The sequence below is a fragment of the Rana temporaria genome, chromosome 1 (assembly GCF_905171775.1).
Source record: "Rana temporaria chromosome 1, aRanTem1.1, whole genome shotgun sequence".
Classification (NCBI taxonomy): domain Eukaryota; kingdom Metazoa; phylum Chordata; class Amphibia; order Anura; family Ranidae; genus Rana; species Rana temporaria.
Genome location: NC_053489.1, coordinates 126,305,191 through 126,330,270, shown reverse-complemented (window position 1 = coordinate 126,330,270; position 25,080 = coordinate 126,305,191). Strand labels below are relative to the sequence as shown.

At 46.1% G+C, this 25,080-nt stretch overlaps 1 protein-coding gene across 1 annotated transcript in view; it reads left to right on the top strand.

Annotated features, from left to right (window-relative positions):
• ERAP1 (endoplasmic reticulum aminopeptidase 1) overlaps nt 1-25,080 on the top strand; it is a 111,381-nt gene that overhangs the window by 44,557 nt on the left and 41,744 nt on the right. Inside the window, exons 2-3 of the mRNA XM_040342557.1 lie at nt 12,279-12,484; nt 22,164-22,716. Coding sequence (XP_040198491.1) covers nt 22,226-22,716 — 491 coding nt within the window. The 5' untranslated portion in view covers nt 12,279-12,484; nt 22,164-22,225. The remainder of the gene's footprint in view (nt 1-12,278; nt 12,485-22,163; nt 22,717-25,080) is intronic.

Genomic DNA, 25,080 nt, shown 5'->3' with positions numbered 1-25,080 from the left:
CTTTGGTAGTAGGATCATTTTAATTAAATGTATTCTTCCCACCACTGACAAAGGAAGTGTACTCCAAATCCTCAACTTGACTTTAATATACTCTATCAATGGATGAACATTGGCCTCCAATGCCGCCTGGGATTGTCTTGTTATATGGATCCCTAAATATTTAAAGGAGTCCACTATCTTAAGTGGGGTATCCGTCATCTCCTCCATTTCCCCCTCTCGATGCATTGGCATTAGAAAAGACTTCTGCCAATTAATCTTAAGTCCTGAGTAACTACCAAATGTATCTATTATACTCCTAGCATTCCTCAGGGTATCCTGTGTATCTCGCATATACAATATGATGTCATCTGCATACAGTCCAATCTGTTCTGTACTGTCGCCCATTTCTATCCCCTTATATTCTTAAGACTGACGGAATTGTAAGGCTAATGACTCAATTGAAATAGCAAATAGAGGAGACAGCAAACACCCCTGCCTCATACCCCTAAATAAGTTAATTGATAGGGTCAATATCCCATTAATCAATAGCTTAGATCGCGGGGCTGCATATAGTATCCTTACCCATTGCTTAAATCTGTTCCCGAATCCAATTTCATCTTTATCTTGTTACCCTTACAAACACCCAGTGAAATGACTGTCTTCAGCTGCTTTCACACTGAGGCGCTTTGCAGGCGCTATTGCGACAAAAATAGCGCCTGCAATGCTCCCTGAAAGAGCCGCTCCTTTCTATCCAGTGTGAAAGCCTGAGGGCTTTCACACTGGAGCATTGCGCTGGCGGGATGCTAAAAAAAGTCCTGCAAGCCGCATCTTTGAGGTGCGGTAAAAATACTGCTCCTATAGTGCCCCTGTCCATAGAAATCAATGGGGCAGCGCCTCCAAACCGCCGCGAAGCAGCGTTTTTGCGGGCAGGTTTAACCCCTTTTCGCCCGCTAGCACCTGAAAATCACGGCAAACACAACGGTAAAACGCAGCTAAAGATAGTGGCCCTTTACCGCCAGCGCACCAAGCGCCTCAGTGTGAAAGTACCCTATAGGTGATACAGAGTTTAAACAAATCCTCCTAAATAAGTTTTTTACCTTTTTTATCTGCCATCTATTCTCTCCTCTACAGCTGTTCAAAATCCAGAATTTGTAAAGCTTGTCTGAGCTGTCAGAGAGCTGAAATTGCACTCTGCAGAGCTCAGTGAGAAGAGCTCTGAGAGCTGATTGGAGGGCCTTCACAGAACAGTGTTAAGGCTGTCAATCAGCTGGAGTTCCTTACCCTGTCACCATTTTTCTCTTGTCAGGAAAACCTGTCAGAATTGAGTCGTGCAGAAATTGGAGGAACGAACCAGCAGACCCAAATGGCACTTAGTTCTCCTAATTGAGACAGTGGGTCAACAACCAGTAGATTGCGGACAGGTGACTGATAGACCATGGTCTGGGCTTGCTGACCCGTCATCCTAGAGCATCAGAGTGCAATGCAGAGGGACTACTTGTAAAGTTGGAGCTGTAGTAGGGTGTAAGAACCGCATAAGCCGATGCCTTCTCTGTAGTGCCGGCTCCTGTCCCATGCCAAGTAATACCAACTGCACTTCATCTCTTATCCCGGCTAGCAGTCTTCAGAGTGGTGCCAGCAGCAAGAAAGAAGAGATCTTCAGGTCAGTGTGAAGCAATACACTGGGCATACTAGTATAGGGCTGCTTTCACACTGATGTGCTTAATTCCTGCTGTGGCATGTGTACAACTTTGTCTGCTGCCTCAGAAGCTAGAGGGGCAGGGATTTGGGGTGGTAAAAATATGATTAAACCCATGATTGCCATGAAATGAATGCGATTGTGACACGGTAGTACAGCAATTAAAGGTTTAAATCAGGTGGGAGAATCTGTCTACAGGACAAGTATTAGTCGTGCACTCCACAAATCAGTTTTTTATGGAAAAGTGGCAAGAAGAAAGCCATTGTTGAAAGAAAGCCATAAGAAGTCCAATTTGCAGTTTGCGAGAAGCCATGTGGGGGACACGGCAAACATGTGGAAGAAGGTGCTCTGGTCAGATGAGACTAAAATTGAACTTTTTGGCATATAAACAAAACACTATGTGTGGCGGAAAACTAAAACTGCACATCACCCTGAATACACCATCCCCACCCCCTGTGAAACATGGTGGTGGCAGCATCATGTTGTGGGGATGATTTTCTTCAGCAGGGACGGGAAGCTGGTCAGAGTTGATGGGAAGATGGATGGAGCCAAATACAGGGCAAAATTAGAAGACAACCTATTGGAGTCTGCAAAAGACTGATGCCGCATACACACCATCACTTTATGTGATGAAAAAAAACGACATTTTCTGTGAAGTAAAAAACGACGTTTTTGAAACTTCAATTTTCAAAGACGAAGTTGCCTACACACCATCGTTTTTCTCACAATGTTCTAGCAAAGCGAGGTTATGTTCCACCACGTTTTACCATTGAAGCTCGCTTCATAAGTAGCTTCTGGGCATGCGCGGATGAAAAAACTTCGTTTTAAACGACGTTTTTGCTACACACGGTCAATTTCTGTGAAGTAAAAGTTGACGTTTTGAAAAACGACACATAAAATTGAAGCATGCTTCAATTTTTTTTGGTCGTTTTTTAGAAGACATAAAACAACGTTTTCCCCCACACACGGTCAATTAAAGTGACGTTTTTAAAAACGTCATTTTTTTTCATCACATAAAACGACCGTGTGTACGCGGCATGAGACTAGGACGGAGGTTCACCTTCCATCGGGGCAACAACCCTAAATATACAGCCAGAGCTACAATGGAATGGTTTTGATCAAAGCACATTCATGTGTTAGAATGGCCCAGTCAAAGTCCAGACCTAAATCCAATCTGTGGCAAGACTTGAAAATTGCTGTTCAGACGCTCTCCATCCAATCTGACAGAGCTTGAGCTATTTTGCAAAGAAGAATGGGCAAAAACGTCACTCTCTAGAGTCTAGACGGTAGAAGCTGGTAGAGACATCCCCCAAAAAGACTTGCAGCAGTAATTGCAGCCGAAGGTGGTTCTACAAAGTATTGAGTCAGGGGGCTGAATACAAATGCACACCGCGCTTTTCACGTATTTATTTGTAAACCATTTTGAAAACCATTTATCATTTTCCTTCCACTTCATAATTATGTGCCACTTTTGTGTTGATCTATCACATAAAATCCCAATAAAATAGATTTACGTCTTTGGTTGCAACATGACAAAATGTGGAAAATTTTAAGGGGTATGAATACTTTTTCAAGGCACTGTACATATTAGCATGAAATACAGAAATATTGTACACAAAAACATAAAGTCAAATATAAGTGTAGGCAGTGTTTGATGTGTATTCAGCAGAGCTTCTTGTACACACCACTGGAATCTACTGTTTTCTTATACGTTTGTTTTGTTCCAGTATAGGGAATAGCAACACTAAACCCCTGTATAAATAAAATGAAAAGTGAGAGGGGATGGGTGACGAGGAATAAAGAGAACGGGAGAGGAAAATGGAAAGAAGAAAAAAAGTGGGCAGCAGGAAGAAACCCCCCCCCCCCCACCTCTTGGCCCGACACCCCGAGGAACCTTTCACCTCCAGGAAACGAATAGAGTGCCGTGATATCTCACCTCTACCTATGGTTGGGAAGCTAGTATAGTTTGAGCTTTATAAAACAAATAAGGAGTCCAAATTTTCCAGTACTTTTCCTCTTGTTCCCTTAGCATCTTGGTTAGGTTTTTCCATCTCTTGGATCTCATTAGTTTGAGCAAGCCAGTGCGTTTCAATTGGAGGCACCGTAACCACCAACAGGTATTTGTGACCTGGGGGGGGGGGGGGGGGGGGCATACCTTGGATCACCTCTGGTGTCCTGTACCATCTCGTGCGGAGTTTGTATTTTTCCTCTTGGTACCTACTGGCCATGGAGGCTTTGTAGGCAAAGAGCAAGCTCTAAAATCTTTGCTGTGATCCCCAGTAGAGGCCAAGCACCCCTTAACGCTGGGTTCACACTGGAACACAATGAGGCTCACAGCAGGAGTCCAGTATGTCTCCATTCACCGTTTTCAGGTCCAATTTCAGCCCGAATTTTGGGCTGAATTCGGACCTGAAACAGACAAAAAGACACACAGGACTCCTGTGCAATTCACATCAGTGGCGATGTGTGAACCGGCTCCATAGAGAGCCGGTCTCTTATGCTCCAAGTCCCTGTCCATGATCATGGCTGCATCCCTGTGTAGTTGCTTCTCGGAGTCATCGCCCCTCAGCAGTCACCTGTAGGGTCCACAACCTCCGCGGAGCACATTTCTAGTCGATTGGTCCCTGACAGTATCTTTGGCAAGAAAACACATGGATGTATAATGTAGGAATCTGGAGGTTCCCTTCATGAGTGGAGTATACCTGGAAAGTTTTGAGCTCCAACCAAGCGTGCATGCATTTCTGCACATTGCCTGTAGTTCAGCCTATTCATTTTAATGGGCTGCAATACATGCAAGAGATGCAGAAAAAGTCCAGACCCTTTAAAAAAAAAACACCATTGAAGCTGCAGCACCACTGGGTTTGGACGAGTGAAAATGTGCAGTTTAACAGATACACAGGGGTGCTATCAACAATTAATGCCAAGCATCTGCTCAAAGGCAGCATATTTCTCTGCGGGTTGGGGAAGTGTGCAACTCTGCGTGTGTTACTGACATGCCAAGGTGTGAACTTAGCTTTCTGGCAGTGCAACAGTTTTGGTAATTATACTGTACATAACTTAGAACTACAGCTTGGGAAATTCATCCACCCTTGTTGGGAAATTTTGACTTTTGTCAAGGCCACACCCCTTTCTGTTTAAGACCCACCCTGACATTTTTGAGTGGGGACACTAATTCTTAGGGTCTGGGGGGGGGGCAATGGATTCCCCTAATTTGCATATATTTCCTCTCACTTCCTGTTTGACTATGGGGCAGGAAGTGAAGGGAAATCTCTGCAATGGGACAGGGATGGTAAACAAATAAACTGACAGGGGCTATAATCATGGGCGTCCGCTGAACTTTTTTCGGGGGGGGCATCATTTTAAGTTCATCCATGCTCGGTCACTTTTTGACAATGTCATGAAGGGGAGGGGCTTAGTCATTATCACATAAAGCGCAGGCATGCAAAGGTTTGAGAAACCTGATGCAACTAGCAACTTTGAATAACATTATCATGGGCGTCCGCTCCATAGGGCAAGGGAGGGCGCTTGCCCCCCCTAGAAACCAGTGCCATGATTCTCGGGGAGAAAAACAGCAGGCAGGAAGCAAGGCGGCGGCGCGGCGAATCCAATTAGAGCCGCTCTCTCTCTCTTCTAGCTCCAGCTGACAGAGAGGGAGACGATCGGGGGAGATATACAGTACAGCCAGCCCGCGGCTCTCCTCTCCCTGTCACAGCGCCGTTGCCAAATTCTCTGGTAAATGGAGCAGCGGCGCTGTGACAGGGAGAGGAGAGCCGCGGGCTGGCTGTACTGTATATCTCCCCCAATCGCCCCCCTCCCACTCTCTGTCAGCTGGAGCTAGAAGAGAGAGAGCGGCTCTAATTGGATTTGCCGTGCCGCTGCCATGCTTCCTGCTTTCCTCGCCATGATTGGCCACAGCAGAGGGCCAATCAGAAGACTCTGGGGACTGGGGGCATCATGGGAAATGTAGTCCCTTAAGAGTGGCGGCCCCAGCGTGTCCACAGACGCCATGCTAAAACCCCCAGCATGCAAGCACTCTGCTGGGGGGGGGGGGGGTTACAAGAGGAAAAAAAATACTGTGCTCATGCTGGGGGAAGCCAGAGAGAGAGAGAGAGATAGCCACGCTGTACCCTTACCAACCAGAGAGCCACGCTGTACCCTTACCAACCAGAGAGCCACGCTATACCCTTACCAACCAGAGAGCCACGCTGTACCCTTACCAACCAGAGAGCCACGCTGTACCCACACCAACCAGAGAGCCACGCTGTACCCACACCAACCAGAGAGCCACGCTGTACCCACACCAACCAGAGAGGGAGTCACGCTGTACCCGCACCACCAGAGAGAGAACCCAGCTGTACCTGCACGACCAGAGAGGGAGAAAGACCGAGCCGCTGCCAGGGTACAGGCATGCTACACTACTGACTAGAGTCACCCCAGGCAACCCAGAGTGAGTGAATGTCCAGCCAGAGGGATCACTGTTGCGGTTTCACCAGGTCTGGTAAGAGGGCCTGTTGGCCATTATCCATTACTTATCCTAGGGACTGAGCCATTAGGAAGTGTCTAACCTGATAGACTCCCATCTATGCTGGGGGCAATTATTGCAGAAAATGACATCGAATGCTGGGAGTTTTTAGTGCGGAAACGGACACCAGGGCTGAGGGTCATTATTATGTACATTGGTACAGATGCTGAAGTTTTTATTCTAGAAATCTGCACAGATGTGGGGGGTTATTGTTGGTGCGACTGACATCAATGCTGGCGATTTTTATTGCGGAAACTGACAGCAAAGCTGGAGATTGTTATTGTAGAAACTGGCACTGATCCTGGGGGTTGTTATTTCCTTGGGGGGGCTCAATTTTTTATGATAATGTTATTCAAAGTTGCTAGTTGCATCAGGTTTCTCAAACCTGTGCATGCCTGCGCTTTATGTGATAATGACTAAGCCCCTCCCCTTCATGACATTGTCAAAAAGTGACCGAGCATGGATGAACTTAAAATGATGCCCCCCCCCCCCCTGAAAAAAGTTCAGCGGACGCCCATGAACATTATCATAAAAATAAAAATCGCCAGCATTGATGTCAGTCGCACCAACAATAACCCCCCACATCTGTGCAGATTTCTAGAATAAAAACTTCAGCATCTGTACCAATGTACATAATAATGACCCTCAGCCCTGGTGTCCGTTTCCGCACTAAAAACTCCCAGCATTCGATGTCATTTTCTGCAATAATTGCCCCCAGCATAGATGGGAGGCTATCAGGTTAGACACTTCCTAATGGCTCAGTCCCTAGGATAAGTAATGGATAATGGCCAACAGGCCCTCTTACCAGACCTGGTGAAACCGCAACAGTGATCCCTCTGGCTGGACATTCACTCACTCTGGGTTGCCTGGGGTGACTCTAGTCAGTAGTGTAGCATGCCTGTACCCTGGCAGCGGCGGCTCGGTCTTTCTCCCTCTCTGGTCGTGCAGGTACAGCTGGGCTCTCTCTCTGGTGGTGCGGGTACAGCGTGACTCAATCTCTGGTTGGTGTGGGTACAGCGTGGCTCTCTGGTTGGTGTGGGCACAGCGTGGCTCTCTGGTTGGTAAGGGTACAGCGTGGCTCTCTGGTTGGTAAGGGTACAGCGTGGCTCTCTGGTTGGTAAGGGTACAGCGTGGCTCTCTGGTTGGTAAGGGTACAGCGTGGCTCTCTGGTTGGTAAGGGTACAGCGTGGCTATCTCTCTCTCTCTCTCTCTGGCTTCCCCCAGCATGAGCACAGTATTTTTTTTCCTCTTGTAACCCCCCCCCCCAGCAGAGTGCTTGCATGCTGGGGGTTTTAGCATGGCGTCTGTGGACACGCTGGGGCCGCCACTCTTAAGGGACTACATTTCCCATGATGCCCCCAGTCCCCAGAGTCTTCTGATTGGCCCTCTGCTGTGGCCAATCATGGCGAGGAAAGCAGGAAGCATGGCAGCGGCACGACAAATCCAATTAGAGCCGCTCTCTCTCTTCTAGCTCCAGCTGACAGAGAGTGGGAGGGGGGCGATTGGGGGAGATATACAGTACAGCCAGCCCGCGGCTCTCCTCTCCCTGTCACAGCACCGCTGCTCCATTTACCAGAGAACTCGGCAACGGCGCTGTGACAGGGAGAGGAGAGGAGAGCCGCGGGCTGGCTGTACTGTATATCTCCCCCGATCGTCTCCCTCTCTGTCAGCTGGAGCTAGAAGAGAGAGAGAGCGGCTCTAATTGGATTCGCCGCGCCGCCGCCTTGCTTCCTGCCTGCTGTTTTTCTCCCCGAGAATCATGGCACTGGTTTCTAGGGGGGGCAAGCGCCCTCCCTTGCCCTATGGAGTGGACGCCCATGGTATAACCCTCCCTTACTCTATCCAAAATGAAAAAAAAAAGTGTTGCCTATAGTTCTACTTTAAGCACAAATTTCTGATAATTTTATGGAGAGGACTAAGAAGATATAACCATGCCAATGGTGAAGCAGAAACATATAGCACAGTGAGGAAGGTTTGTGGTTCAGGCTATTAGGACAGTCCCCCCCCCCCCCCCACAATTGTCCTTCAGCCCAGTCTGCCCCATCAGACTGGCGCTATACTAACAGCGCAAGCTGGCGGGGACTCTGTCCGTGCTGCCCCCTGCAAAGTGCTGCCCTAGGCCTGGGCCTTGTTGTCCTAGGCCAGTATACAGCATTGCAGTGCTGTCAATTCACCACGACACACAAAAGAACTAGACCTGTCCTTTTATTCTCCTTCTCCGGCACTACAACATAGAGATGGTTCCTTCACAATTATATTAGTGTACCGTATTTTCCAGTGTATAAGATGACCTTTTGGGCTTAAAAACTTGCCTCAAAACCCGGGGGTCGTCTTATACGTCGGTACCAGACCTCGGGCATCCATTATTCAAAAGCCGCGCCTCCTCCTTGTGGTGTTCCATGATAGGCGGAAAACTTGGTTTCCCAGCAGAGCCTCTGTTCGGTGTTCCGCCTATCACGGATGCCTTCTCATCCTCGGCTTCGGACGAGAGGACCTCTGTGATAGGCGGAACACAGGCGCCTATCACGGAACAGCATGAGGAGGAGGCGCGGCTTTTGAATAATGGACGCCCACAGTACAGGACTAAAGGTATGGCACAGTGAGGCATAGGGTGGCACAGTGAGGCATGGGGTGGCACAGTGAGGCATGGGATGTATGGCACAGTGAGGCATGTTGATGGCACAGTGAGGCATGTTGATGGCACAGTGAGATTTGAAAAAGCTGAATAAAGCATGTTCCTGTCAGTGTTTTTCCCTGTCAGCGGTTGTTCTGGCTACCCCTCAGCTTCTAGACAGACTAGTCTTATACGGCGAGTATATCCAAAAACTCAAATTTTAGCTGGAAAATTAGGGGATCGTCTTATACGCCGGCAAATACGGTAAGCAAAAAAGCAAGCTGTTATTTGTACTCCAGAGCTCCTCATACTGTGGATGGGCACGCTTCCGATATATCCAATAAACAACATGATTGGAGAGGCTCAATCAGGGGTTTGAGACACAGAAGATGCATGTGACAGCTGTTTAGGGAAGATATTTAAACTGATCGAACACTCTGATTGTTCTGTCATTACTACATATTATCCAATGTTATTCCATATGCAGTATGTAGACATATGACATATTTATTTAAGAACATAACAAAACTAAGGGGTAAACCAAAAAGCATGCAATAAACCATGAAACTGCATTACAGATATAATAAACTAGTGGAATATTAACAGGCGAGGTTCTCTCCCAATATGCCAGCAAACGTAGTGGATGAATTGTTTTTGTGCAAAATAAATAAAAGCACACCAGATCTAATATTCCACCCCAATGTATGCAATATGTTTTATTTTAGTTGGCCACAAGGAGGTGCTCAGGGTACTATTGGCATTGCATTAAAAGTTTAGTGAAGAGAAGACTTTATAAATGTGTTTGAATTCATGTTTGTTTCTTTTCTGTTTCAAAAAAATTTGGGGAGTTTCAAAAGTCGTAACAAGCCGTGGTCATGTTTGTTTCTTTTAACGCAATATTATTTACTGTGACAATTTCATCTGTAAAAATTCAAGTGGAACGTTACTCCCCCAATCAACATTGATTATTTGTAATCCTCATGCTGATAGCATTCATAAATAGATAGGGTAAGTATATTGTATAAACTTGTTTTAAACTTCTTTTTTTTTTTTTTTACATTCCTTCAGTTACTTCCTGGTTTCTTGTCTAGGCAAAATATGTCATACATCCCAGGAGAGGAGGAGGGGTTTTCTAAGCACACACTCCTGCATGCATGTGTCCCATCAGATTAGGCGACCCGTCAAATCTTGTGACAGAAGTGATGTTCCATCACAGCCATCTTGGTACACCACCCCGCACTCATCTGCAGTAAGCCTACAGTCTGAAGTCGTCAAACGGACATTTATTTACACTCACCGAAGTCTTGCATTTCACACGTATTTTTACCAGTAAACTGAGTTTATATCGTGCAATACAGTATTTAGAAGTCTGTGACGCTGTTTTGATGTTGAATTATAAAAGCAGCGGTGTTCTCTCAGATTAGCAAACGTGTGAGATCAGCAGGCTTGCCACTGCTTTTAAAATTCAACATCAAAACAGTGTCACGGAGTTCTAAATACTGTATTTCACGATATAAGCTCTGTTTACTGGTAAAAATAAGTGTGAAATGCAAGACTTCAGTGGGTGTAAAAAGATGTCCGCTTAGCGACTTCAGACTCTAGGCTTAGTGTAGCCGAGTGCAGGGTGTACCAAGATGGCCGTGACAGAACGTCACTTCCGTGACTAAATCTGACGGGTCGCCTAATCTGATAGAACACATGCGTAAGCTAAGGGCAAATGGATTTCAGGAAGGCCTAAATATATCATTAAACCATATTCCTTTAGGTCACTCCCGCTGTTGGCACAATCTGGCCACGCCCAACATTTGGTGTAGCGTGCTTTTCATGCTATTATCCCTGTCCCCCTTCTCCATCCCTGTCCCACCTCCAATAAAATGGTCAGCAGGGAGTCCCCAGGCTTCAATTTGAAAATCTGGTCACCTTACCATAGGGGTCTGACTGATGAGGGGAAAGTAGTTAGTGAAAAGTGAAGACCTGACCGCAGAAGTGAGAGGAGTCTGATTGCAGCAGCAAGCAATTAAAGGGGTTGTAAAGGTAAAAGTTTTTTCACCTTAATGCATTCTATGCATTAAGGTGAAAAAAACATCTGTGGATTAGCTGACCCCTCGAAAGTCCCACGCCGTGATGGGGCATACACACAGTCGGAATATTGGATGGAAAAATTCGGTCTGACTTTTTTCATCGGAAATTCCGATCGTGTGTACGAGGCATTACATACAAATTTGAAAGGAAATTCCAATACCTATAATTTAACAGTTAGTAATAGTTAATGTAAAAATCTGAACTAATAATAACTTATCGGGATTTCAAATTTTTGAATTTACAAATTTAAGAGTTTCCAAATATTCTGAAAAATTACCGTATTGGCGTATACCGCGCACTTTTTTGCCCTGAAAATCAGGGCAAAATCGTGGGTGCGCGATATACGCCGATACTCGTTCCCGCGCTGTGTTTGAACCACTGCGCTGACATATACCGAGCGCAGTACACTCGGGCAGGCTCGGCTCCCCTCGCGGTCATGTCCTGTACGTCCTTTACTCGAGAGGAGCCGAGTATACCGAGTGTACTGCGCTCGGTATATGTCGGCGGAGTAGTTCAAACACAGCGCGGGAAGCGGGGATTCGACTCGGAGACAGCGCGGGAGGACACCACGATGGCCGCAGAAGGACGCCGGACCGGACAAGGCCGCCGATGGACGCCCTTGCAAGACACCAAAACTGTAAGTTTAAAACATTTTTTTTCCAGGAATTTCAGGGCTACATTAGGGGTGCGCGCTATACGCCGAAGCGCGTAATAGGGCGATAAATATGGTAGTTAAACAGGTTTTCGTTAATTCGGATATTTTGGAATTAACGAATTTGTGGAAATTTGTTAAAAAAAACTAATTCAGAACAAAAGGATGTCTAAAAAAAAAAAAACGCTTTCGATGTGATCGTACAATAATCGGATCGTTGGTACTGAACTTTCGAGAGCTGATCACGACCGTTTATCCGATTTATTATCCAATCGGACAAACACGAAAAATAATTCACATATGATTTTTGTTTATTCTGTACAGTTGTCATCCGAAAATACAATACAAATACACCACAACACATGACCTTTTTTTATTCTGTCGTACGACAATTTTCGTAACGTTAGTAAACTCTTCAGGTTTGATATACGACTAGCATGCACGAATGATCTGCGATTTTCAGATTGTGTGCACGGGACATTAGACGCAAAATAGAAAGCTTTCGATGGATAACAATCAGACTGTGATGGATTCGCTGGGTAGGTGAGTATATTGTTTCATTTTGTATAAGCAGACCAGTTGAGATTAAAATTAAAACAAGAGGAGTAAAGTTACTCTTTTTTTTTTTTTTTTATTATTTTTTTATTATTATTATTATTATTTTTTTATTAATATATGATTGAAATTTCAGTTTGATGTGGAGTTTTCTGATTGAATGTGCCATTTGTTTCAGTGCAGCTTGTAATTTGAAGAAAGCTTTTATGTGGAGCCGGTTGTGCTGGGAAGAGAAAGTGAAAGTGAGCTGTAGCTGTGTTCAGGAAGCTGTGTTGTGTGTTATGGCGGCTCGTGCTTTACAGAGCAATGTGAAGGCCTTTATGTCTGCAGCGTGACAGTCCTTCATTATAATATCCGTCTTCCCTGCTGAAATCTAATAATCAGGTATGTCGGGGGCTTTTGTCATACGTCTTAAATGATCGTGTCAACGTAAGACTCTGTCACAGCTGTTAGAATCCTTTCTCTTTATGCCGATCATTTATTAAACGTCAGATATCATTTAGTTTCCATTTCCTGATCACAACATGAGGCCCTGTGGGTGGTCTTCAGTGTGTTCCTGTCTGTCTTAAAATGTTTTGCAATCTCTATTATAAAAAATGTCAACGGTAAATCATCATCATATACAGCTCTGCTGCTTTGTGGGAACCCTCCTTTCTTTCCTCAGTTCATTTGCCCTCAGGATCACCATCTACATGGAGTTTGTATATTCTTCATGGGGCCCATTACACTAATAGCTCCCTGTGGGTCATGGTTTGGTTTTATGAACGCTATAAAGCTTTGTGAATTTGATCAGCAGTATAAAATTGACTAAAATAAGATAGATGTATTAAGCAATCACAATCATATTTAGTATCCAGTAATGCCCCCGTACACACGAGCCGAAAATCTGAAAGGCAGATCGTCCGTTTTTTTGTTTTGTTTGCATGCGCGCTGTATAGCGAACTTCAGCTTACTAAAGTTACAAAAGTTCTCGTACGACAAAATAAAAAATCGGGAAGTGATGTCACGTGTTGTACTGTATTTGTATTGTATTTTCAATAACTGTACTAATTGAATGAAAATCGTACAATCTGGTATTGTACGGTAATAATTTTCGTGCTTGTGCGATCGGATATATATATTTATGATGAACTGTCGTGATTGGCTATCGAAAGCTGTGTACTAGCGATCCGATTTATTGTACGATCGATTCGAAAGCGGTATTTTTTTGGATCATGTGTACGGGCCTTAACCACATCATTACTGGGCACTTGAACCCCCTTCGTGCCCAGACCAATTTTCAGCTTTCAGCGCTGACGCATTTTGAATGACAATTGCGCGGTCATACAACACTGTACCCAAATTATATTTTTAGAATTTTTTTCCCACAAATAGAGCTTTTTTTTGGTGGTATTTGATCACCTCTGCGATTTTTTTATTTTTTGCGCTATAAACATAAAAAAACAGAAAATTTTGAAAAAAAACACTATTTTTTACTTTTTGTTATAATAATATCCCAATTTAAAAAAAAAAAAAAAAAAAATTCCCTCGGTTTAGGCCGATACGTATTCTTCTACATATTTTTGTTAAAAAAAATCGCAATAAGCGTATATTGATTGGTTTGTGCAAAAGTTATAGCGCCTACAAAATAGGGGATAGATTTATGATTTTTTTTTTTTACTAGTAATGGCGGCGATTTGCGTTTTTTTTTTTTTTTTTTTTTTTTTACACAATTTTAGGACCATTCACATTTATACAGCGATCAGTGCTATAAAAATGCACTAATTACTGTATAAATGTGACTGGCAGTGAAGGGGTTAACACTAGGGGGTGAGGAAGGGGTTAAATGTATTCCCTCATTGTGTTCTTACTGTGTGGGGGGAGGGACTGACTGGGGGAGGTGACCGATGCCGTGTCCCTATGTAAAGGGACACAGATCGGTCTCCCCTCTCCCTGACAGCACGTGGAGCTCTGTGTTTACACACAGAGCTCCACGTCCTGCTGTGTCACCGACGATCGCGGGTGTCTGGCGGACATCACGGCCGCCAGGCACTCGCATCGTCTCCCGCGCGATGCGCCAGGCACGTTGTTTCCCCGCTGCACGCCCCCAGCGGCGCGCACAGGGAATGACAACAATAGGATGTCTAAAGACGTCCACTCGGCACTTGAGAGCCGCGCTGTGGACGTCTTTCGTCTATAGCGCGGCCCTCTAGTGGTTAAAGGGGTTGTAAAGGTTTCTCCTATGCATTAAGGTAAAAAAATGCCTCGCTGTCATAGGCCCCCCTCCCCGTTTTACTTACCTGAGCCCGTTCACCTGCTCTGCGCGTCCTCCGGCGTCCTCTTCTCCACGGAGTCTCTGCGTTGATTGGATAGATTGATAGCAGCACATCCATTGGCTCCCGCTGCTATCATTCAAATCCAATGATCCGGGAGCACGCCCACAAGCTAACCCCCTCGGGAGAGAGCTTCCCAGAGGGGGTTAGCTATTGCGGGGAGGAGCTGCGAGAGCCAACGTGGGACCCCAAAACAGCAGGATCGGGGGCCACTCTGTGCAAAACAAATTGCACAGTGGAGTAAAGTATGACATGTTTGTTATTTAAAAAAATAAACCTTTACAACCACTTTAAGACCCCTTTCACACTGGGGTGTTTTTCAGGCGCTTATGGGCTAAAAATAGAGCCTGAAAAAAAACGGCTCCCCTGCAGTCTCATAGGTGGATTCATAGAGAGTTAGGTCGGCGTATCAGTAGATACGCCGACCTAACTCGGAATCTGCACCGTCCTAAGTTTAAGTGTATTCTCAAACTGAGATACACTTAAACCTAGCTAAGATACGACAGCCTGCGCCGTCGTATCTTAGGGTGCAATATTTAGGCTGGCCGCTAGGTGGCGCTTCCATTGAGTTTAGCGTAGAATATGTAAATGACTAGATACGCCTATTCACGAACGTACGTGCGCCCGTCGCAGTAAAGATACGCCGTTTCCGTAAGAGATACGCCGCCTAAAGATAAACATGCCCCCTAGGTGGCGTAGCCAATGTTAAGTATGGCCGTCGTTCCCGCGTCGAAATTTGAAAATTTTACGTTGTTTGCGTAAGTCGTCCATGAATAGGGCTGGACGTAATTTACGTCCACGTCGAAACCAATACGTCCTTGCGGCGTACTTTGCCGCAATGCACACTGGGATATGTACACGGACGGCGCATGAGCCGTTCGTAAAAAACGTCAATCACGTCAGGTCACCCCCCATTAACATAAAACACGCCCCCTCAGCCTAATTTGAATTTGGCGCGCTTACGCCGGCCCCATTTACGCTACGCCGCTGTAAGTTAGGAGGCAAGTACATTGGCCCATATTCTCAGAGAAGTTACGATGGAGTAAGTCAGATACTCCATCGTAACTCCCTTTTTAGGCCAGTGTATCTATGCTCCTGATTCTTAGAATCATTTTTGCATAGATACACTTAAGATCCGCCATCTGTAAGTCACTTACACTGGCGGATCTTAAATGCAATGACGCCGGCCGCCGCTAGATGGCATTTACGTGAAGGAGTCATTTGCGTATGCAAATGATCCTTCTACGCCGATTCCCGAACGAGTTCGCGTCGCGTAACCGTCGCTAATGTCGTTTGCGTAAGCGGAAACTTACTCCTGCTATATGAGGGGTAAGTTTCTGCAAGTCTCGCGTAGGCCATGTTACGGATGGCGTCGGGTCCCCGTCGTGTTTTTTCGTCGGGTACGTCGTTTACGTAAGTCGTTCTTGAATACGACTTTACGTCAATGACGCACACGTCGGCGTCATTGACGTTTTCCGCCGAGAACTGGAGCATGCGCACTGGGCTTTTTGAAGCCCGGCGCATTCCCAGTTCTTTCGCATCGGGGGCGCGCTTCATTTGAATAGAAGCCGTCCCCTTGGAGATCCGCCAGGCTACGCCGGGACACTTACACTCCGCTGTCCCAACTTATGGAGCAAGTGTTTGGGGAATACAACACCTGCTCCAGTAAGTTGGGACAGCGGAGTGTAATTGCCTTAAGCGCAGCAGGCGGATATTTAGAGAGAATATGGGCCTTTGTGAATACAGTACTTGCCTATCTAACTTAAGGCGGCGTAGCGTAAATACGATACGCTACGCCGCCTTAAAGATGCGGCGGTCTTTATGAATCCAGCTATCAGTGTGAAATCCCGAGGGCTTTCACACTGAGGCGATGCACTGGCAGGACGTTAAAAAAAACTCCTGCCAGCAGCATCTTTGCTAAATGAATCCGATAAATAAAGTTATTGCAGATGTATGCAGTGTGACCGTTTTTACAGGAAGCCAGAGGTTACGTTTTAGTTTATATCTGTGTAGGCCGCAACGGCTTGTGTCTTTATGAAACGTTTTGTTAGTCAGCAATATCTACACTTTTATTATGTAGATAAGTTGCATGGGTTTAAAATGATTGTAAAGGAGAAAATGATGGTCAGGAAAAAAACGATTGCACACAGCAGTGATATTAAAAGCTTATGTTTTAAAAAAAATTAATATGGTAAACCTGTCATACTTACCTGTGCAATGGTTTTACAGCAGCTCTCTTGGCACTTCCCCCTTGTCGAGTGCCCACATAGCAAGTTGCTTGCTAAGGGGGCACTTGTATGTGCTCGCTCCCAAGCTGCCTCTCTGTGTCCATAAGACTTCATGTACACTAGCCTATATTTACCACAACTGTGGGGAAACGCAGCTAAGTCGCGACACAAAACATTCCTATCTTGAACGCAACTCTTCCACATTCAGGAGAGGGAGGTTGAAGCTCACCTAAACTTCGCGTGTCTGCCTCCTCCCCCCACTGCTGCCACATTTGGCACCTTGTGGGGGAGGGGGAGCGGGTACCTAGCTTTGACAGGTGCCCACTCCCACTTCCTGCTGAGTTTGCCGTGACGAACTCCGCCAGAAGTTTGGCCCTCGCCGCAGCCAGTCCATTGAGAAAGCGCAGTGCAATTCGCTCATGCGCAGTAAGAAACCTGCTGTGAGTCTAGGCTTCACTGCCGGTTTCCCTTACCCAAGATGGCAGGGCCAGCACCCGAGAGCCAATTCAAGATTTAGCTTGGGTGAGGACACCGTGGGATCCCTGGACAGGTAAGTGCCCTAATAGTAAAAGTCAGCAGCTACAGTATTTGTAGCTTCTGACTTTTGGTGGGGTGCTGGAGCTCCGCTTTAACTCTGCTAAAAGCCTGTATGTACATGGACACATACGTATGCTTTTATGGAGTTGAGTTTTGGAGCTATGGCACAAAAATGACAATCTCCTAAACTCAAGCTGCCAGTGTAGGCTAATGTACATGAAGCCTAAGACACAGAGAGTGTGGCTTAGCCCTGTACCCTGCTCCCGCCTCACTAGCTGTGCTTGACAGGAGCAGGATCTATTGGCTCCTGCTGCTTCTTTTTCGGCCAATCAGGAGGGAGAAACCCGGGAGAGCCTTGGCTTTCTTGCACATCGCTGGATCAAGATTGGGCTTGGGTAAGTATTTAGGGGGGGGGGGGGGGGGGGGGGGGGGGGGGGCTGCATACTAAAGTTTTTTTTACCTTCATGCTAAAGGTAAAAAAGCCTCAGCCTTTTCAACCACTTTAATCATCGTGCTATATAATGTGCTGAAAATCCCCAGCATTGTATAATACTAAAACGGGGACCTCTGTGCAATGCAAAGTTCTCAGCATTTGCACAGCTGTTAAAAATAATCCCCCTAGTGTGTATCATACATTTTATTACCTATGATTGTCCGCTCCATCTGGTGGCCATAATGCGGTATTCTCCTGATTACTGCATTTTAGGAAAGTAGTGCATTATGGCCACTAGATGGGGCTGATGATTATGGGAAAAAAATATTAGACACATTACAGAGGATATTAATGCAATGTTTATGAAAAATGGTGTGTGTGTGTGTGTGTGTGTATGTATGTATATGTGTATATATAATATATACTGTATTTGCCGGTGTATAAGGCGACCGGGCGTATAAGACGACCCCCTAATTTTACAGTTTTTTTAAAGTTTTTTTGCCTGTACTCACCGTATAAGACGACCCCCCCCTTCCGACGCTTCATATTTCTTCCTTCTGGAGCCATATTCTTCTTCCTTCTTGCTGGAGCTGGAGCCATTCATGGTGAGCGATGTGTTCTATTAATGAATACAAAGCCTGCTTGGATTGGCAGAGGCTGTAAAATCATCAGCCCACGCCTCTCTGACTCTCAAAGCCAATCCGTGCAGGCTACTATATGTAGCCTGCTCGGATTGGCAGAGGTTGTTGCTCCAATCTGAGCAAGCTCTGTATCATTTGAATACATCGCTCACCGGGATTGGCTAAGCGGTATATACTGTATGTAGTCAAAGCTGACCCAGTGTATAAGACGACCCCTGCTTTTTGGCCAGTTTTTTTAAGTGTAAAATGTAGTCTTATACGCCAGCAAATACAATATATATATATATATATATATATATATATATATATATATATATATATATATATATAATATATATCTCATTTGTACAGGATACTTGAAATTTGTCATGGATGGGATCTGTGTGTCCCATTTGTTTTGAGTTGTGGTCCCTGTAAGGGGGACAATAAGAGGCATTTTTGGAGTACTAAGGGGTTCTCGCTTATACAAGGAAAGGGGTTCCAGGGTGGCCCGATTAGAAAGGAGGAAACAATTTACAGTTTTCTCAGAATTGGTAAGTCCTGATATGGGATCCAGAATTCAGAGACTTAGAGAGATTTTTGGATGGGAAAGAGCCTTCAACCCTGATTAGGAGCATCTTGGGCCTATAAGGGTTAACCACTAGATGACCAGCTACCGCAGTTATACTGGCTGGCTCTGCTGGAAAAATCGCCGTAGCTATACGTCAGCTGTTTTAAAACCACTAGGGGGTGCGCGTGCGGCGATGATGGAGCTGATGCGTGTGGACCCCTGATCGCTCCTGAGAGAGACAGAACGGAGATCTGTCAATGTAAACGGACAGATCTTTGTTCTGTCAGGGGCGAGGAGACAGATCTGTTGTTTATACTAAGTATGAACAACGATCGCTCTCTTCCAGCCAGTCCCACCCCCCCCCCCACAGTTAGAATCACTCCTTAGGACACACATTTAACCCCTTGATCGCCTCCTATTGTTAACCCCTTCCCTGCCAATGACATTTATACAGTAATCAGTGGCTATTTTTAGCTCCAATCACTGTATAAATGTCAATGGTCCCAAAAAAAGTGTCAAAAGTGTCCGATCTGTCAGCCGCTATTTGGCAGTCCCAATAAAAATCGCAGATTGCTGCCATTACTAGTAAAAGTAATAATAATAAAAATACCATAAATTTATCCCCTATTTTGTAGACGCTATAACTTTTGCGCAAACCAATCAATATACGCTTATTGCAATTTTTTTACCAAAAATATGTAGAATTATACATATCGACCTAAACTGAGGTAAAAATGTGTTTTTATATTTTTTGGGGGGGATATTTATTATAGCAAAAAGTAAAAAATATTGCATTTTTTTTCAAAATTGTCCCTCTGTTTTTGTTTATAGCGCAAAAAAATAAAAACCGCAGAGGTGATCAAATACCACCAAAAGAAAGCTCTATTTGTGGGAAAAAAAATACATCAATTTTGTTTGGGTACAGCGTCGCACGACCGCGCAATTGTCAGTTAAAGCAACGCAGTGCCATATCGCAAATTATGGCCTAGTCATTAAGGGGGCAAATCCTTGCTTGGCTTAAGTCCTGTGGCCAGCGGCGCCCTCCCAAGTGGCCCGCCATGTCTTGCTCTGAGATAGCGGGTCGGCATGCCCAGATCGCGGGCTCCCGACCCGGAATCTCCGAGCATTAGTGAATGGGGTCATGTGCGTGGGGCTAACCTATCTGCGATCACGGCCAGGCTGGCCTATCCGCGATTGTGCTGGCTCCTGGAGTCCCGCCTCCACCCCAACACTGCTGCCTTCACCTCCTCTAGGCCCCCCTCACCTCCAGACTGATAGAAGATACAAGTTGCAGGTGAGGTGGTGGATATGGTCTGGGGAGAGAGGGAGCAGCCAAAGTTAAATACATAAAAAAAACTTCTGGTGACAGTGCAGTGTGGTGGTCAGTGCAGTGTGGTGGTCAGTGCAGTGTGGTGGTCAGTGCAGTGATCAGGTAGGTCAGTGTAGTGGTCAGGTAGGTCAGTGTAGTGGTGGCTGGCAAGTATAGGAAGCAGGTAGGTCAGTGTAGTGGTCAGGTAGGTCAGTGTAGTGGTGGCTGGCAAGTATAGGAAGCAGGTAGGTTAGTGTAGTGGTCAGGTAGGTCAGTGTAGTAATCGGGTAGGTAGGTTAGTGCAGTGGTCAGTGTGGGAATCAGGCTGTTTTTTACTATTGTATGAAGTAAAGGGACTCGGGGGGGGGGGGGGGGGGGGGGGGGGGGGGGGGTGCTAAAGTCCACAGGTTAGGGGGGCGCAAATTACTTGCCTTGCCCCGGGCGCTGACAAACCATACGCCACTGATGCTCATTGTGGCCCACGACTGGTTACCAAGTCCTCGCTCCTCCAAAAGGTTGGGCACCCCTGGCTTAAAGCGGAGCTCCACCCTAAATCAAACATAATCTCAATAGTAATAATGCTCATAAACAAAGCTTAATCCAAAATATTTTCATATAAAAAAGTTTTACAGTACAATATACTGTAAACAAGATTGGCTTCCGTTCTGCAGCCCTCGGGTTTCTGTCGGGTTTTCCATTGTTTCCTGTCCCGCACAGTGTCTTCTGGGAGCTTGTGTCATAGCTCCCTTGTTATCATATTCGGCCCTGTTAGAGGAAACATTGCGCGACTTCGTGCAGCAGGAAGTGACGCGCGATGTAAACAGAGGAAGGAGGGCGGGCGTTTGAATCTCTATTACAGGAGATACTGCTCCCGGGTGCTAGTGGATCGAGCGGTGGATGCTGGGATTACAGCATCACCGCAAACAGGAAGTCTCCGCTGGTGGGATTCTAATGCCCACACTGAAGATGGCAACGGCTGACCAGACGAAATATAAGTTATTTTTAAAGACAGGAAAAGATCGGGATGGACGTTTAACAAGAGAAACGTGACTTTCATTAAGCCTTCACATTAACTGTTTAACTACCCCCAAACAAAAAAAAACGTTTTGGCATGGGAGATCCGCTTTAAGGCCTCGTACACACGACCGGATCTATCCGCTGGGATTAATCCGTGGATCAGTTCCAGCGGACAAATCCGGTCGTCTGTACGGCCTAGCGGATATTTATCCACGGAGATTCGTCCGGCTGATCAATTTCAAGCGGATAGAAATTTCTTAGCATGCTAAGAAATCTATCCGCTTGAATCGTGTCCAGCGGATTGATCCGGTCGTCTGTACAGACTCACCGGATCAATCCATCCGCTCCCCTCCCTCGCATGCGTCGTAATGATTCGACGCATGCGTGGAAGTACTTACCTTCCAGCGTCGCGCACGTCGTCGCGGCGCGACACGTCACTGCGGATGTATTTCCGCGCGGATTTTGATCCGATGGTGTGTACAAGCCATCGGATCAAAATCCGGAGGAGGAATCTCCGCTGGAAACGGAGATCCCCTCCAGCGGAGATCCCCTCGTCTGTACGAGGCCTAAGTGGTTAAACTGCCTGTGGGAGGCTGAAAAGGGCAGGAAACTGGCAGGAGGCCATGAGGTGTGAGGTGAAGCAACACATGCTTGTGAGGAAAAGCTGTATGCTGTTCATTGCTGAGACACTGCTGGCTTTGGTGACCTTTTCTCTGGACCCCTCGAAGCAGGCAGGGACTTATAGTCCTGTTAAGGACCAAGTTGTACTGGCAGCAAGCCGAAAGTTTATTTTGGTCCAGGGTTTATGTACTGTTTGTGTTTTCACATGCTGAAGATAAGCCATTTTGTTTGTTTGTTATAAAAATAAAAGAGACTTTGTTTTTACAAGGTCAGTAGGCTTGTGATCCTGAACCCCAGAATATCGCTATACACATACAGTATATATGATTAATAAATGATGATTATAGATCATATATGTTGTTCCTGTTTGCGTAATTTCTCTTTTATTGTTTCTCTTTCTAACCTAAATTTCTAGGTTTACAGTGGACTGTTGTCTGAATCCAAGCCAGTCATTGTCACCGGACAGGCAGTATAACCATGAATAATCTGCTTTACACTGGACTTTTCTATATGACATGGACTGCTTACTCAGTGTCCTCTGTGGCAGTCAGTGCTGGGGACATGGACAGTTCTAATGATGTGTTTCCATGGAACAATCTTAGGTTGCCTAATTCTGTCATTCCTCTGCACTATGACCTTCTTATACACCCAAATCTAACCACACTCACTTTTGGTGGCCTGGCTGAGATCACCGTCGTTGTCACACAGCCTACCAAATCCATCATCCTGCACAGCAAACACTTGAAGATTACAAAGACTGGCATACAGAGCAAAGTGGGAAGTAGCCTGGTACAACAAGATGTACTACTTCTAGAACATCCTGCAAGTGAGCAGATTGCACTACAAGCCACCAATGCCTTGAATCCTGGGGAAAACTATACTTTGTACATTGAGTACAATGGCTATCTTTCAGAAAGCTTCCATGGGTTTTATAAGGGTACCTACAAAACTCCAGACGGAGAAGTCAGGTAAGTGCTTTTCGAACTCTGTGTGTGAGCTGTTGGGTATAAAAGCAATGGGAAAGCAGATGGAACATACCCTTAATACTTTAAATAAATAAGAAACAACAGACAACTTGTTGGATGATAAAGGCCGCGAGTGTTTATTATTGGTTTCAAAGGTAAATAGTTAAATAAATAATTTAAATATTTACATAAATAAATAACTTTAAAATAAGCCTTACAGCTAACCTAGCCACTACGGCCCAGGCTGTCAATAAAAAATTACCCAGCTTACGTAAAGACCATAGCACCAGCTGATAAACATATTTATTATTATAACACATACTCATGTAACATAAATAAAAGCTAGTCCCCCTTTGATAAACAAAGGTGACCCTACCACATAACAAACACTGCGACACAGTTATATGTGTGAATAAAGGGGAGGGGGGGTGGGGAAAGAACACCACAGCTCCTAAGTCTTCTGAGGCGAATGAGCCTGAGCTGGACGGAACCCCGTTTAAATAGCCCAGAACCAGGATGGTTCTGGCCAGTTCAAACCGGATTTTCCCGGGCTTTCTACCCCAGCTGCAGAGGTCATCTGTCGGGCAATGAGCCCGCCAAAATTCCCCTGCAGTAAAAGGTCAACTGCAGGGCAAAAGAGCCCGCCAATTCTCCTGAGGGAAAACTGTTCCCTCAGGGAAATTGGACCCATAAGGGTCCATCGCTTTCCCATGAGGAAAAGGGGGGCAAAGGCTGCCTTCCCCCTTTTCCTATCATTCTTTACTTTTACAATCCTGTACGTAATCTGCTGACAACTGTTAGGATTATAAACCATTCACTGGTGCTTGAACTCCAATCTGTCAACTTGAAAAACAGTGTTTACAATGTTGTGCTGCCAGATTAGCTGTCTACTTCTCACAGACAGTCAAAAACTGCATATCGGAAGTTGATTTTCATAGCAGATGGGAGCAATCTGCTTAGGCTACACATTTTGGGAAATAAAGGAGCTTCTTTCAAAAAACATGGGGAAAGGAAAGTTTCTCCCTCGTCTTCCAGGACGGCACGCTGAGAGTAGACTGGCCACCTGACAGGAAACACAATCAAAAAAGAGGTTAAAAGGCCCCACCCTTCCCGTGTGCCTCAGTTTCTGATTGTGTTTCCCCTACAGCGAAACAGTTTTTTATTTTTCTCCTGACCTAAAGCCTGGGGCTGGTGGTCCCCCCCCGGAGTCTAGACCACAGGTACTGGGTGCTTTTGGGTCTGGTCAAGGTGCTTTGCACTTCCCCGGGGGGTGTCCCTTCTTTATGGTCCAGGGAGGCTGAAGGTGCTAACTGAGAAAAGTGCCTCCCTGGACGCCAGAGCCTCCTAGCTAGCAGGGCTTCCCTAGTTCTCTGAGGCGGCCGTTCCTCTCTCCCCCCCCCCGTCTTCCCTCCTACCTTACAGGGAGACTTCCCTCTCTGCAGCGTGGTGTTGGCTGGGCTGGGCGCCGCTCTGAGCGGCGCCATCACTTGCTGGGCGCGTATTGATGACGCGCACGACGTCGTGACGTCACTCCGCCCCTCCACTCGGCAAGATGGCGGCCTCCACCGGAACGGATGCCGCATTCGCTCTGCAGGGCACAGCAGAGGCAGAGCAACACGCAGCCGGGGAGAGAGAAGGGCCGGGCGCCTTCATCATGGAGGATCGTCTGATAGACTTGGCTGCTGAGGAGTCCACCCGGGGTGAGTCCTCCTTGTGTTCAGGGGGAATGGCTGCACTGCCCCCCCCCCTTTTTGTTGTAAAAGCTCAGCTGTGAGAGTATGTTGCTAATGGGCCCTTCTATTTTTACATCATGTTTTAGGAGAGGACCCTTCTGCCCAGGGGGAAGCCAGTAGATCTACTAAGCCCCCTAAAAAAATTAAGAGATGTGGGAATTGTAATGATAAACTCCCGACAGATTATAACAAGCCCTTTTGCTCCAGGTGTATCCTTAAGCTAGCTGGGAAAGAGACCTCGCAAATCATGAAGGATTTTCTTTCTGTGCAGTCTGAAATGCTTGCCACTCTCAAGGATTTTAAATCCTCCTTGAAAAGTAGGGAGTCTGATCCCCCTGTGCCTGGTCCTTCGTCCCAGGAGGAATCTACTTCTTCGCGGCTGGTTTCCCGCCAGCGAACTAGGAAGACTCCTTCCTCTGACTCCGAGGATTCTGAGGTTATTCTTCAGGACGAGGGCCTGGCAGAAAGCCAGGCGGAGGAAGAGGACGAGGATGCCAGGTCAGGAAAATATATATTTTCCGCGGATGATATGGAAGGTCTTCTTGCAGCCATTTACGCCTCTGAGCAGATCCAACATCCAGCGGAGCAGGTTTCAGCCCAGGACAGGATGTATTTGGGTTTAATTAAACCTCAG